The sequence below is a fragment of the Zonotrichia leucophrys genome, chromosome 2, assembly GCF_028769735.1.
Source record: "Zonotrichia leucophrys gambelii isolate GWCS_2022_RI chromosome 2, RI_Zleu_2.0, whole genome shotgun sequence".
In the NCBI taxonomy this organism is placed as follows: Eukaryota; Metazoa; Chordata; class Aves; order Passeriformes; family Passerellidae; genus Zonotrichia; species Zonotrichia leucophrys.
In genome coordinates, this window is record NC_088171.1 from 71,073,043 (window position 1) to 71,087,560 (window position 14,518).

Below are 14,518 nucleotides of genomic sequence, written 5' to 3' on the forward strand. Positions count from 1 at the left end.
TGAGATCAGAGTCCTCAGTACTCTTCTCTTCCTAAGCACAACCCGAGTACATCCAGACACCGCATTCCTAGCAGACCCTTCCACTGCCCTGATCAGGCAAATTTTTCCAAGCTTCTTTCCTACTCCTGGCAACTCCTGGCACCCTTCCATTTATTTTAGAAATAGAAGATCTCACTTTCTTTTCACTACAGATCTCACTTTTCACTAAAGGTCTCACTTTTTTTTCACTACAGGACTAGGACACACATGATTTGCATGCAGTAAAACAACAACAAAAAAGCACATTTAACCTGGATTTTAGCCCAAATCCAGGAGCCATCAGGTTAGGATAGGCTTATCTGATCTGAAAGGGATGAGGTCCAAGTCCTGGGCCTATCACACAAGGGCAACCTGTTTCTAACCAGGAGATTTCCTATATCTTAAAGAAGTTTAAATCAAGATATTATATCTTGACTTCAGACACAAGACTGACCTCAGTTTAAGTCAAATACTCTTGGCTTTGTCTCAAAAGTGACAAATTTCACCCAAAATGGTAGCTTGCCAAAACCTCCATCATCCCATCCCTACACCCAGCAGCCGTGATTCATCGTTCTCAGTGATAAAGGACAGTACACTCACACAGGTACTTTTTTTCTTTTTTTTTTATTGCTGTTAATTCAAGGAAAAAGGTTGCATAAAATCCAATCTCTTCTAGAAATATAAGTGACCTTTCCAGTACATTTCAAATATCAAAGTATATGGTAAACATACAAATAAAGAGAAGGTAACATACCTCCTATTTACAGTACAGTATTTTAAATCATAAAATAAGTTCCATAAAGTACAACTGGCAGGTAATTCACAATACAAGTCCATTGGTGGTTTAACACCCTCACTTCAACTCAAACGCAGTTCAGTCATTTCAAGTGGTCCAAAAATACCCAGATCAAATAAAAATTTTAATCAAAATAATTTTCATTTACTACTTAAACTTTTTTTTTTAAATTAAAGCTTTCATCTACCTCCCTCCCCTTCCCCCCCCCCTCCAAGAAAAAAGTTTCAAAATGTACACTGGTGCTATAAATATAAATGCTATCTATGAAGAAATGTAGTAATCAAGCTTTTTTTTTCTTCAAGTTTTTTGTTTGTTTAGCAATTTATTAGACAGCTGAACCAAAGATTGATTTTTATTTCATCCCTCTACCGGACACTGGGTCTGATTTTAAGAAAAAAACATTTCTGCCATGAACTGTGAGGAATGCCAAACCTTATGGATATACAGTGGTAGTTGTTCATCGGTGTTGAATGCAGCAGTCAAAAAACACACTCGTCTTCCAGATAACCTCAGTGCACTTTAGGAAATCAAATATTACCTGGAAGCAATTTAGTACATATATTGGCTTTTAAAAATAAAATAAAAAATACAGCAGCATTAAACTTACTTACTCATGATACTGACATGTTTAATACCATCTTAACACTCATTTCAGTCTTTCACATTATACCGTAATTACGCATAGTGGTAAATTGTTATAAAATAGTGACTTTCCTATTTGGTAGACAGGTTCTAATACTAATACCTGACTATTTTGTAGAAAACCATAGCTTTTGTTCAGTTTGAAATAAAACATTTACATTCTAAGTACAATGCAACACTGTAATAGTTTAGGAAAAAAATATTCAATCAAGTAATGTTCATTCTGTGTTGACACGATGTAGAATAGCTTTAAAAAAGGAAAAAATGCTGTCAACTTTCATTACAAATGCAAACACACTGAGTACAACATTCATACCATTTTTTCACCTTTGTTGCTGAACATACAGGCTAAAAAGCTACAAGGGAAGAAAAATCTGTCAATTTAAGCTCGTTCATTGTTCTAAATCTGTTCCAGTCCACACAGTTTCAGCCCCTTCCTGCTCTATGTATTTTCATTTGTTTGGGCCCCTCGAGAGCTGCGTATCTGTATTATTATCAGGTATAGTACACATACACTGTCATGTTTTCCTTTGGACTCTGCTAATAGGATGTTTGAACATCTCCTCTCAATTCATGAGCATTAAATTTAGAGTACGGGTAGGGTCTGTATGAACTGCTAAACACTCATGCAAGTCCAATGAATCCATGTGGACAACCAAGGAAAGTAAAGAAAACAGCAGCATAAGGAGAACAGGGAGGGAGGGAAGAAGATTGTGGTGGGGAACATGACCAAGTTTCTTCTTTCACCATGTGACTGCTCCACCAGTGATGTCAGAGGTCAGAGGAATTTTTTTAAAACTGCAGTAAACATTGCACATGTCTCAAGTCTTCAGTGCAAAAGCATGGTTCGAATGCTCTGTCTGATTGTTTGGCTGTGTGTGTGAATTACATGCATTAGGCAAGCCTCTTGTAGAACCAGGAGGAGACCAGGGACTCAGCCTTCTTCTTTTGTACGGAACAGAGGTGCAAAAGCAATGAAAAATTCCAAAAGAATATAAAACCGGGAATGTCCCAAAACACAAGACCAACCTCCCCCTCCCACACACGCCTTCCCCCAGTTTCCCAAGCTTCACTTTAAGTAGGCAATGTTTACTTGTTTCAGTCTGCAGAATCCAAGGTATCATTGGAAGGGGGAGGGGGAGGTGCGTATCTCAGTCTGTAAGTGCCTAAAACAGGAAAGAGAACTACTAAGTCACTGCTCACAATTAAAATGGATTACAAAACCACTACAAGGTATCAAAATGGACATGCTCTTCAAAAGGCACTATCATCCTCCAGTCCTTTTAAAGTAGGTCCTCAGACTCAATCCTATTTTCTTTCATCCTCTTGCTAGAACTGTAAGTTTAAAAAAAAAGATAGAGTGTAGATATAGTACTTGAGCTCTACTGGAAAAATGAAAAGATGGTCCCCTCAAGGTTCATCTTTCCTGTTCCGGTCCAATCAAACTACTAAAGTCAGAATGGGAACAAGGGCAAGAATCAAAAATAGATTGTGCTTGATGCAAACCCTGCATTTTCCCCATTCTTCTGGACGGAGAGAGAAATGGGAGCTATTCCTTTTATATTTAGCTCCAATCAGTTTCTACCTTTTTGCTGCAACTTGTCTGAAAAGTTAAATGTATTGCATGATGGGGCACAGAAGGATGGCTGATTGTGCAAAGGTAAGCCCTAGAAATGCTAAATATCAAATGGCCAGTCTATTGGTTTTTCTTTCAATTCTCAGAAGTTTAAGGAATCCAAGGTCATATCATAAACAACAACTGATTTTTTTTTGCCAATGAATTCCCTCAAAAAGCACCCCATTGAATGGGAATGGGAAAATTGAAACAACATGCAAGTCTCGACATAATGCCAAAACCAAACCAGTGAAAAAACAATGACAATTTAGGACTGGTATCATTTTACTTTCCAGCTCTGAACCCATTTTTAACTTCACACTGTGAGCCCCGTTCCCTCGCACTGTTCTACAAGATTTTCAGGCAGAGATAGGATACTTTGCAGTTTTAGAGCAGGTCACTAGTGCACAACCATTTACACGAAACATACACACGCACGCACACCTTTCTGCAAGACCAGAAACAGCACATTCAGAAAGGTAAAGAGAAACTACCAAACTCAAAAGCAAGTCCTCTGGGAGTTATCATGATTACCTTGTTGACTGGCCTCCATGGATGACTGCTTACAGTCCTGCGCATAGTGTCCACTTACACCACAATTGTAACATGAAACGTTCCCATTCTTCTTGGGTCCCGACCCATTCGTGTTGGCAACTACGTTAGGTGCTGGATATACAGGATAGAACCTCCCAAATCCTGCCATCTGCTGCATACCATAGTTGGCTTGGCTTCCCATCACTGGGTCATGCATAAGCCCGTTTGCATACGGAGACTGAGGCAGGAAGAACGGAAGTTGTGTTCCATTGCTTTGATGTGCTTGATTGAGGTAGCTGCCATTGCAAAGTGATGGCAGAGTGAAGAAAGATGGAACTCTGTAGACTTGTCCATGAAGTGGGTTATGATAAAAATAGCTATTAATCTGAAGGCTGCCATTGGTCCCACAGCTACACCTACGTCCACAAGAACCACAAGGGCCAGATCCCAGCTGCTGCGGAGGTAACATTGTCCCGTTAGTGTTATTATTCCCAACAGCGTTTATGTAGGATGTGCTGTCACTCTGTGCAGTGCTGTGTGTTAGAGCGGGGCTCGGGCTGGGGGCAGGGCCTGGCGTGTGTGTCGGGATTGCAGGAGGAACAGTGGACTGGACCTGACCAACACCGAGGCCAGCGGACTGAGGAGGTGAGGAAGTTGCTCCAGTGCTCAGCACGTTTGTATTCTGGTTGGGCAACACGCTGGTAGCGTGAGGGCTGCCTGGCAAAGCGTACGAAGCTGGTGGAGGTGGTGGTGCTGCTGTGGAGAGACCAGCTGCTGGAAGAACTACCTTGAGATTGGCAGGCTGAGGGATTGCTCCTGGGTTTCCCTCAATGTGAGGCACCATTTGATTCAGTCCTACCACCTGGGATGCAGGTTTTGTGATGGGATCTGTAGTAGGAACTGGGGATCCTGGGAAACTACCTGGATTGTGGACTGGGATAAAGGCAGTATTTGGTGATCCAATACTTAAGTTTCCTGTCGGCTGCTGTGGTCCGTTAACTGTGCAACTTTCTGATGATCCCTGTGGAGAGGGGATTTTCAACCTATGTATTGCCAAATGCAAAGCAGGGCTACCAGGCTGGACAGAATGTGGAAGGAAAGAGGATGGGACTGGCAAAGGGGAAGCCATGAGCTCAAGGCGTTTCTCAGGTTCACCAGAGGTCACTGGGCCCATTCCCGCAGGAGGGGAATTCGCAGCCTCTCTCACCGGCGAGACAGCGACAGGTGTGGTGACCAGCATTCCCATGGTTTTACCATCTGCAGATATGGGTGGTGGGACAACTGCTTCAGGCTTTTGGGCAGCGCTGTGCATCACACAGTGTAAGGCAGGCATGAAGGAAATATGCTGAAACTTTGCATTCAAAGGATCTTCTGAAAGGCTCCCATTTTCATTATTCACTGAAGAGATCTGAGCAGATGATTTGTTCGTATTTGATGAACTGACAGCACTGTAGCCTGTAAACCTGGTTGTATTTTGATTCCCAGAGTCCTCTGAATTGCTGTCTGTATCTGTGGGGACAAAAGCATTTGTCAGTCACAAGAATGAACCTCAAGCAACAGAGAATCATGCCCTGGACCCATTTACCCATATAAAACCTATTGAGATTGATGACATGAATGATAGTTATGTCTTCCCAAACTGTGACAACTTCGAGATTCTTTTCATTCATCCAAATTAAGCTAGGTCCATCTTCATGACTTGTCTATATCTCCCTGCCCAACTAGCTACTGTGTCTTTGACTCGTGCACATCTGCAAATGTAAAGAGCAGGACACAGAATGAATCAGGAATTTGCATCTGTCTAGAAAGATATTAACAGAGATTATTTAAATTTGGAAGGAGTGGCAAACTGTCAGTACAAAAAGATGGAGCTCCCGGACATGCCACCCATAATTTCATACAAACCCAGCCCCTTTCAGGCCAAAGTTTTCCACATTATTGTACTGTGGAAATTTCTCAAGAGAGCTATATCACGGAGGCCAAAAAATTATGACATATGTTTAGTTACCTAGAACTCAGTGGTATTAAAACAGTGCTAGAAGCCCTCAAAATGCCCAGTCATGAAATCCACAAAGAAAAATGTATTCTGTGGCTAGTTCAGAAAACAAAGTACCTAATCAAACTAAAAAATTAACTAAAATAAATGTAATAAAGAGATTAGTCTGGGAATAAAGGCATTCATGCACACTCTCCATAAATACAACCTCTGTCTTTTTCCTCTTCACTATCAAAGCTTTCCCGCCCATCATGTCGTGGACTAGAAGGAGAGCTGTAACTTTCAGACGATGTTTCTCCACACGTATCATGACCAGATCCAGCATCCAAATTCAGATCTACAAATAAAAGTTGTCAGATCTCAGTGTATGGAAGTGAGGTTATTTTGGTTTTCTCAACTTTCCCACTAGTTGAGATTTTTGCCTGTTTCTACTTAATTGCATCTGCCCCCTGTATTCCTACCATTTCCATTCCCAGCACTCAGGACTGGTCTCTTCCCTAAATTTGTGATGAGTGAATCCTTGGTGTTAAAGAAGGTGATACTGAAAATTGGTATTTATGCATAGCAGTGAAAAGAATGATGATCCTGAATGATTCCTGTGATGTTTATGCTGGACTGCAGTACAACACTGATTTCCTCTGAACAGTAGCGATCCAGCATTTCCACTGGCAGCGCTCCTCAGTGACACCAGCACAGGCAGGAAGCTAACTCAGCAGGACATGGCAAAACAATGCACCACTTCACAACTCACTCTTCTAGAACAGGCTTTAACCAAACTCTATCAACAACAAATCCTGTTTAAAGAAATGTGGTTAACTGTTTTCTAAATTCTGAATGGATCATGGGACACTCTTGCTGGAAACCACCTTTCAGGGTGGGTAGCTACTATGGTTTGGCTTTCAAGCACAGCCTCAGAGGGGAAGAAAAATGACAAATGCAGCCTCTCTCACAATCTGTGACAGACACAAGCTGGAAACCCCAGCCCACAAAACCTTGGTTAGCAAAACCTCAGGACAAAAATTAGACCACTAATTATTATAATAATTTATAAATAAAATAATTTTCCCCCATTTTTTATTGCTACCGGAAGTTTAACAGGTTGGGATGGCTCACTAAAAAGTTGCCTGAATGCTTCAATTCTTGAAATAATTTCCTATATTAAACTCATAATTGCTTAAATTATTTTAAGAAGTACTTTGAACATCTAATATAAACTGGAGCCTCTGTGTGAACCTGGGATCACTAAGAGCCAGAGTGTAAAGTGCTAATCACAAAGTATCCAGTCTTAAAAGTTACCATTGTAACTAACTAATGCTTCAGACAAGCTCAAAATAGGGAGTTAAAAATGAAAGAAAACATGATGCAGTTAAGAATTACAGATGATTTAGGGCATTTCAAACCAAGCCTGGATATATAAACCTAGGCAGAGATTAAGATCGTTATTTTTCCCCATAGACTATTTCTCCAATAAGTATCTCAAAAGACGGTTTGATGTTTATATGTGGGTTGAAAGCTCGTCTTTGAGCAGGATTTAATGGCTTCCAGCCTCTGTGGGTTACAGCTTCTTTTTGAACTGGCCAACCATTTCACAGGAGGCAGTTTCACATCTGTAGAGTGATGGATAGTGAGCAAACAGAACTCCTATGGAAAAACATTCCCTACTAACTTTGCAGAATCAGAAAATCATCTGGGTTGGAAGAGACTTCTGAGATCATCAAGTGCAACCTATGCCTAGCACCACCTAAACCATGATACCAAATGCCACATATCCAGTCTTTTTCAAAACACGTCCAGGGATGGTGACTCCACCACTTCCCTGGGCAGCCCATTCCAATGCCCTGTCATTCTTTCTGTGATTCATTTTTTTCTAATGCCTAGCCTAAACTACCCCTGGCACAGCTTAGGTCTGTGTCCTCTTGTCCTGTTGCTGTTTGCCTGGGAGAAGAGATCGATCCCCACCTGGCTACAGCCTCCTTTGAGGTGGCTGTAGAGAGTGATAAGGTCTCCCCTTACACACCATTGCATCGCCTCCTAAAGTCATTGTCAGTTCATAAAACTCAGTGCGTTTTGCCTGACAACAAAAACAGTAATCAATCAGAAATGCATGCAGCACAGCTCTGCTGTAGAGTATGTTTTCTGTTTAACGGCCCTTAACTATAGCTTTCCAAAATGGTTCTAGTTTTGCTAAGTTTGTGAACAGTGAGTTCTTAAAAGTTTTACTCAAATGCTGTTTGTAGAAGGTAAAAACACCTGCCCATAAAACACAGCAATAACTCCGAACTGGATCTAGCTGGAACTCTCCAAGGTGAGAAGCAGTGAGAAGAAAGAATGAAAGCTTAATCAAGATTGTATCACAAATGGAAGCAACAGAAAGACAAGGCACTTTTAAGAGTCCTTTCAACACTTAGGCCAATTAGGTGGTGTAAAAAAAGGTAAACTCTTTGTCAACCTTCCATCACAAGAACTACACGTAAGACAGGCAAGGTCACAACTGATAGCGGGAATTCAGAAAACATCAAGATGGCGAAGTCAATGGGTAGCACAGACTACAGAAATTTGTAATAAAGCTTGAAGACTCAATTTACTAAAGGAACACAAATATAAGTTTTTCTTACAACTGACTGATGTACACAAGTCTTGGCCTAGACACTCCATTTAGGATTACCCTAAACTGATGACCCTGCTAGGGCAGCATACACAGTTCTGTGTGGTAGCTCAGTGGTCACCTGATATAAACACTACAGTTCATCAATGGTTCACACCACAGGTTTTAGACAGGTTTCTTGTTGGCCATTGCACAACAGATGAACAAACTAGTAGGCTGCAAAGAGCACACTAATGGCAAGATGCTCCATGTCCACACACTCAGACTGCTGAATTTCATATGGAAGTAGCCCAACAGTAGCTGTTGCTGCAATTACTCCACCCCATCAGCTGACTTACGCAGACTTGACAAGTATTTTGCCACCTATGCACCAGAAGACACACTCCAAGCAATTGGATACAGAAGACTGAGCCTAGCACATTCTGTACAGCAAGTCAGAGCACAAATTAGGCTGCCAATATACCAACTTGCACCAGAACATTTTTCAGACTTGTGCTTTCCCCTTTACAGAATGCCTCAAATAAATCAGCAGCAAGTTCTGTTTCTTACTAACAGCTTTGGAAAAAGCACCTTACCTTTTGCTGTCCCAGTACGGATGTGCTGCGATGCTGCAACTCGAACTCCATTGCTCCTGTTAGTCAACCTGCAGTCAGTTTTCTTTGCTTTCTCCCTGTGTAAATAATTTCATTGCTTTTTTGCAAATGCATGAGTACACAAATAACCAACCATGAATGAACATGGAATGACACTGGAAACAAAGGCAGTGACTCCAAGCCAGAAATGCATATTTAATAGATATAACAACAAATAATAAACAATTAAATGGAGGCTGCTGGTGCAATATACCAGCAATTAAGCTACAAGCAGCATTACTAAACACTATGAATGAAGATCTATATAAGAAAAGATACCGAAAAGGAATAGGTGCACCAAACAGTAAAGTAATTTTTGAAAGCTGATGTGTGTAATGCAGCCCTACACCGGTCTAGCATAGTAGCATCTGGAAACTTGGAAGTAGGCAGAGCAGTCGGTAAGGGTCGAAGTGCTTTCACTTCTCACAGTGCAGAGCTGTGTAGCCTGCAGGAAATTCTGAAGCCCTCTGATGTGCAAATTATGTTCATTAAGACATTTCAGCCAGTTATCACCCACTTCATAATGTTAAAGGTTGCTGTCAACCCTCATTTGATTTTCAGTATATTCTGGACAGCTTTACATCTTTTGAGTTTCAAATAAATATAAAGGGGAAAAGGCAATATGATTAGGAATATACTTCCACTTCATCTTTTTATTAAATGCCAAGCGCTATTTTGAGAAATTAATGCATTCACTTAAAATTCTATTTTTCAAGTTACTTCTTTACAGAATATAAAATAAGGATTTTTATGCAGCCTTGCCTCATACCATGCCAGCTCTTGTGCCAGCACAGCAAATGAAAGCACCTAATTGACTGCAGACACTGTTTATCAGAGTGAATGCACTACACTTCATTTCTGGATTACCAGTTACATTAGAAACCTACTTTTCCAGCTGTGGCTTTCCTTTCTTCTTGCTTACTGCAGACAGACTTCGTTTTTCCACTGTGTGCTAGGCAGAAAACAGAAAGACACCAGTCAAACAATTATGAAAGCCAAGACAACACCTCTTCTAGACTGACAGGTCCACAAGTCCAAGAGTAGTGGGCTCACCGGTGCTATAACCACTCAAAGAACCACTTGCTCAGTGCATCTGAGCCTATAAAATAATGTGTCATGTCTCGTGTTTACACGAGAATCAGCAAAACATTCAGCAAATTACTACTTGCAAGTAGGCCAGAGATGTCAATCAAATTATTGTTTGCATGCTGTTCTTCCTCCAGAGGATAAAAACAAATGTGTTTCATCACATACCTGCTAAAAAGGCCAATCACCAACCTTAAGGAGCTATAAAATTTGTTGTTATAAATGGAATTATTTGATAGTTGGGTGAGGGAAATACATGTGACAAATTATTTCTACATAGTGACAAGCAGGTACTTAGCCTTAAACTGGAGGTTTAAGCTGCTAAACTGAACTCCAGAATACAGCATACAAACACATAAGAAAAAACAATTTTTAAAGTATGCTATCAATAACTGTCATTAACAACTCATATTTGGCAAGGAAATAAAATTTATGAAAATTCTGAAATAATCACCGTCCAAATCACTGTATTTGGACTTCCTTTAAATAGCTTTTCCTTTGCTTTAGTAAATTAAGCTTTTTCTTGCTTCAAATTTGCAGTGTTTCAAACTTTGATGCAGCCTACCATTTCATGTTCAGAAGCCAACCTCAATTCACTACCCTGCTTTATCAAAAAAGGAAACTATTTTTGTTTGGCTTGCTATTCCATACATAACAATCAATAGCCAAATTCCAAACATAAATGAGAGCAATATCAAATAATTCTAACACTCAGTGTTTTTCATATATAAGCAGTGAGCAAGCTTCCTTTCCCCAAATTCAGTAGTAGATAATTTTATTTATAAATAATTATTCTGCTTATCTATAGTCATAATGAGATTGAGCATTGAAGAGACACAAATCCCAGAAAAGGTGTATATGCATCGATCTATTAACTTTTTTCAAAGATTATTACTTAAATAATGCAGGTAAGACAGAAAAAATATGTTTAACCTATTGTACCTACTGTAGCATTAATACAGTTTAGCTACTAATGCTGTTTCTAGTTTGTTCCTTGCAATAACAGAAATTGCCCAGGCATTCTGGAAACCTCTCTGATGACAATGCTAAAGTAATAGGAAAGTGCCTGATCAGAAATTAGCATTAGACTTTTCTGATTACTTACATTCTCCTGGGGAATTTATTTACCAATTCATAAACAAAATATTCAGCTTTCTGAGAGTGTGGTAAGGAATTATGAAGGGTTTTCTAATCAAGGTAAGTCAGTAGCAACTTCAACACTTATTTTGTACAATATTAGGAGCACTTGTCATCTTTTAAAGCTAAATCTCATCACGTGTAGTGGACAATCTTCTCAAGTTTCTCGGAATATGGTTTTAAAGAATAAACAGCAACACACCTGGTCAAGTAGGTTAGTACAGTGCTCTGGGTGCTGCTGGACAATACAGCTCTTCCTCCTCCAGTCCATTACCCCATTCTGCTCCGAGTGCTGAATGTTAAGGCTATCCAGTGAAGAACATTTCGCACTGCTAGTGCTGCTGAAAAGAAAAAAAAATGCCCCAAAAGTTATGTTGATGTGAACAAACTTGCGGGCTTGTCTTACCAACATACATATTTTGCATCATGTTGGGAAATTTTGCTTTCAGAAAACCGTAGGAATTTTCAAGAGGTTTAAAAGACCTAAATTACAGCAGTTCTTGTGCTCTAAAGTTATGATCTGATCATAACTGGAATTCTTTTTTCATTTGTCTACTATAATTTGACGCAAAATTCATAACAACAGAGGTTGTAGAAAACAGTAATTGAGGGCAGAGGTTCCTTGGATATTTCTATAACACAAAAACTTTGCTATTTTCATACCAGACATGTGGCAATTTTCCAGACAGAAATGTAGTCTGAATTCATCTTCTTTCTTCCTTATCATTAATGACAAAGCTGGAATTACTTTTTAAACCCTGTTTCAGAATTCATGAGATATTTAAAGAATGGAGACACAGTTACTACAGATCACACTGCAGCTGTGTTTGTTTAAATTTTGAAATGGTCATCTTGCTTTGCATTTTTACCTCCAGGAATGCTAGTTTTGAGTAGTGCTGGGAGAGGGGAGTTATACTTGGCATTTACTTTGGACTTTATAGTGATTTCCACTGAAGCTCTGCTCTACAGCAGCCAGTCAGAAGAAATATTGAACTAGGTCTGAGACCACTGGTCAGCTAAAGCTGCTGGAAAATAGTCAGGGTCCTGACAAAGTCAGTAAGGCACAAGGACCTATAACCTTTTCATATCTCATACAAAATTATGCCTTACTGCAGGTTGGATGCAAAAGAGAAAAAGAAAAAAGGAGTTAACACTTTTAAATTCTTATTTAAATACTTATACTGATAATTGAAAGTGCCTTTTAATTCAGGGCTGCTGGCAAGCTGCTTCACAAAAGTTACTGCAATATGAAATGCTACTCAGCTCCATGATGGCACAAATCCAGCCCACTGGAAAGCACAAGACATGCTCAAATTCCAGTACCAAATATCTCTGTGAGTAAGGGCTCAAACTACTTAAAAGACACACAACAGAATATTTTTTAAAAAATTAAGAAAATGGCAAGAACCCAAGGTCCCAAAAGACAGACATAAACCCCTGATTGCAAAGACAGAAGTAAGGTCACTTTAGAAACTTATGCCAAGTGGAGGTAAATTATTTCACTGCCAAATTTGCAGTCATTTAATGGAAACTGTAACATTACTAAAGTTCTTGTTTTCTATGTGTGATCTCATTGCTACCAGTAATTTCAAGAGTAAGGCTGCAATACTGAATGAAAACAAGAGGCAGACAGATGCACAATGTACCAATGCTATTTGAGATGAACTGCTTGTGACTCTAAACAGCTTTATGCGTATTTATAACAGAAAAGTTCCATTCAGTGCCATTTCTTTACAAACCCATAAACAAAAGGCATAGATTTTAAGGAGACAGACACATAACCAAACAGGAAAGGACTAACAGACCTCTAGCAGTCAAGGAGTACATATATTTCCCCCTCTTAGATAAACAGAAAATAATAGTTAGCTAAAGAAGCTTCTTTATCAGAACTTTGTGAAAATGTCGGTCCCTCTCTTCCTACCTGAAAGACAGATCCTAAACCATGGTAAGCCTCAGTGTAATTCATTATACAATGATTAAAAAAAAAGAGAATTTCTTTATGAATAACCATAAGCTAGTAAATTTGGATCCTGATCTGATAAATTTGTAGTAGACTGTATATCCACCGTTATAATCATCTTGATTATAAGATTTTGTCAAGTTTACACTTTTTTCTGGAGGAAATATAAGCTGAAAGTAGGACAGTTTACAACCAAAACAGACAAAAAGCAGTAAGTTGTCTTGTGGTGAGTTCACAAGAATTTTGTCTGGTAAAGATCTCTAGACGTTAACCAACACTGTTCTGTGCTATGTTTATATCTAATTATTGGAATTCCAGGTAAACTTTCGCTACAAGATAAATACCTTTTACAGGCAAATTAACAGTGAACAAAATTGTAAATCACAATAAATTCTGTATCCATTCCTTTCCCTTGATTTAGTTGAATTACGCACAACTATGTGCAAACATACCTGAAGTCTTTAATCAAAATACTTTAATGAGTGAATTCACATTAGGTACTTCAGGAATCTGAAGGCATATATAAACTACTTTAATATGGTTAGGAACTGCTTCCACTTACAATGGACACAAACCAGAGAGGTGTGCGTGCACCTGCCAGTAAGCAAGGGCAAGAATGGACTGCCTTTTCCTATAAGCTCCTCTTTGAGGTTTCCTAGCCTTCAAATCAATAGCACTGGAGAGTTTCAGTACAAGCATGGGGGTATGTGCACATAGCAAAGATACACGCCATACAAATTACGGCATATCTTATAAACACAAATCAAACATCCATTCAAATTGCAAAGATCCACAAAATTTGGGAAAGAAGAGCTATCCAAATGACTTACATCTACAGATTTAGAAATAGGGTCTTCTAAACTATTTTTCTAGTAGTTCAGAAGTTAATAAAAACCTCCTAAATTATAAAAATTAGACCAGAACAGCCCACCACAAACAAAGAAAAGCTCCACAAAGAAGCTTTAATCTAGAAGGACACATACTCTCAAAGCACCAATGTAATGTAACATGCTCACATTACATCCTAGTACTTACTTGGCAACAGGACTTTTTCCATTATGTTTCTTGTGAACTGCTGTGTGCTGCATTACATCTGGAAAAAAACCCAAAGCATAATTTCAATTTCATTCCATTTAATCTTTTAAATCAATCTAGCAAATTCATCTTTCCATAACTACCAGGCACAGAGCAGAAGACATCTCCATTAAACAGGTCAGGCTTAACTTACAGTGCTGAAATTAGCAAGTGTTGCATAGAAGAGAAATCAATTTGTATAGATTATATAAACAAGACTCTTTACCTTCCATTTCACAGAAGAATGAAACAGAAAGAGAGGAACTATGACAATGCCAATGTTTGCTCACCTCTGTATTTAATTCTAAGCACTGAATGCATGACTGAGTATCACCCAGAATGAAAGATCAGAGAGAGAAGAAAGGAATGAATCAGAAAAAAATACAACATTTTGTTATTTCTTCTGAATACTGAAATTAATCT

At 39.1% G+C, this 14,518-nt stretch overlaps 1 protein-coding gene across 4 annotated transcripts in view; it reads right to left on the bottom strand.

Annotated features, from left to right (window-relative positions):
• Positions 1–639: 639 nt before the first annotated feature.
• Positions 640–14,518, bottom strand: part of ZCCHC2 (zinc finger CCHC-type containing 2) — a 44,384-nt gene continuing 30,505 nt past the window's right edge. For 2 of the 4 annotated variants that reach the window (XM_064705422.1, XM_064705420.1), the window contains 7 exons: positions 14,057–14,114; positions 11,264–11,399; positions 9,726–9,790; positions 8,782–8,876; positions 5,810–5,938; positions 3,606–5,114; positions 640–2,622 (listed from right to left, as the gene is read on the bottom strand). In XM_064705422.1, the coding sequence (XP_064561492.1) occupies positions 2,555–2,622; positions 3,606–5,114; positions 5,810–5,938; positions 8,782–8,876; positions 9,726–9,790; positions 11,264–11,399; positions 14,057–14,114 (2,060 nt within the window). In that variant the 3' untranslated portion in view covers positions 640–2,554. Of the gene's footprint in view, positions 2,623–3,605; positions 5,115–5,809; positions 5,939–8,781; positions 8,877–9,725; positions 9,791–11,263; positions 11,403–14,056; positions 14,115–14,518 lie in introns of all 4 variants that reach the window. The other 2 variants (XM_064705421.1, XM_064705419.1) reach the window with 1 other exon arrangement.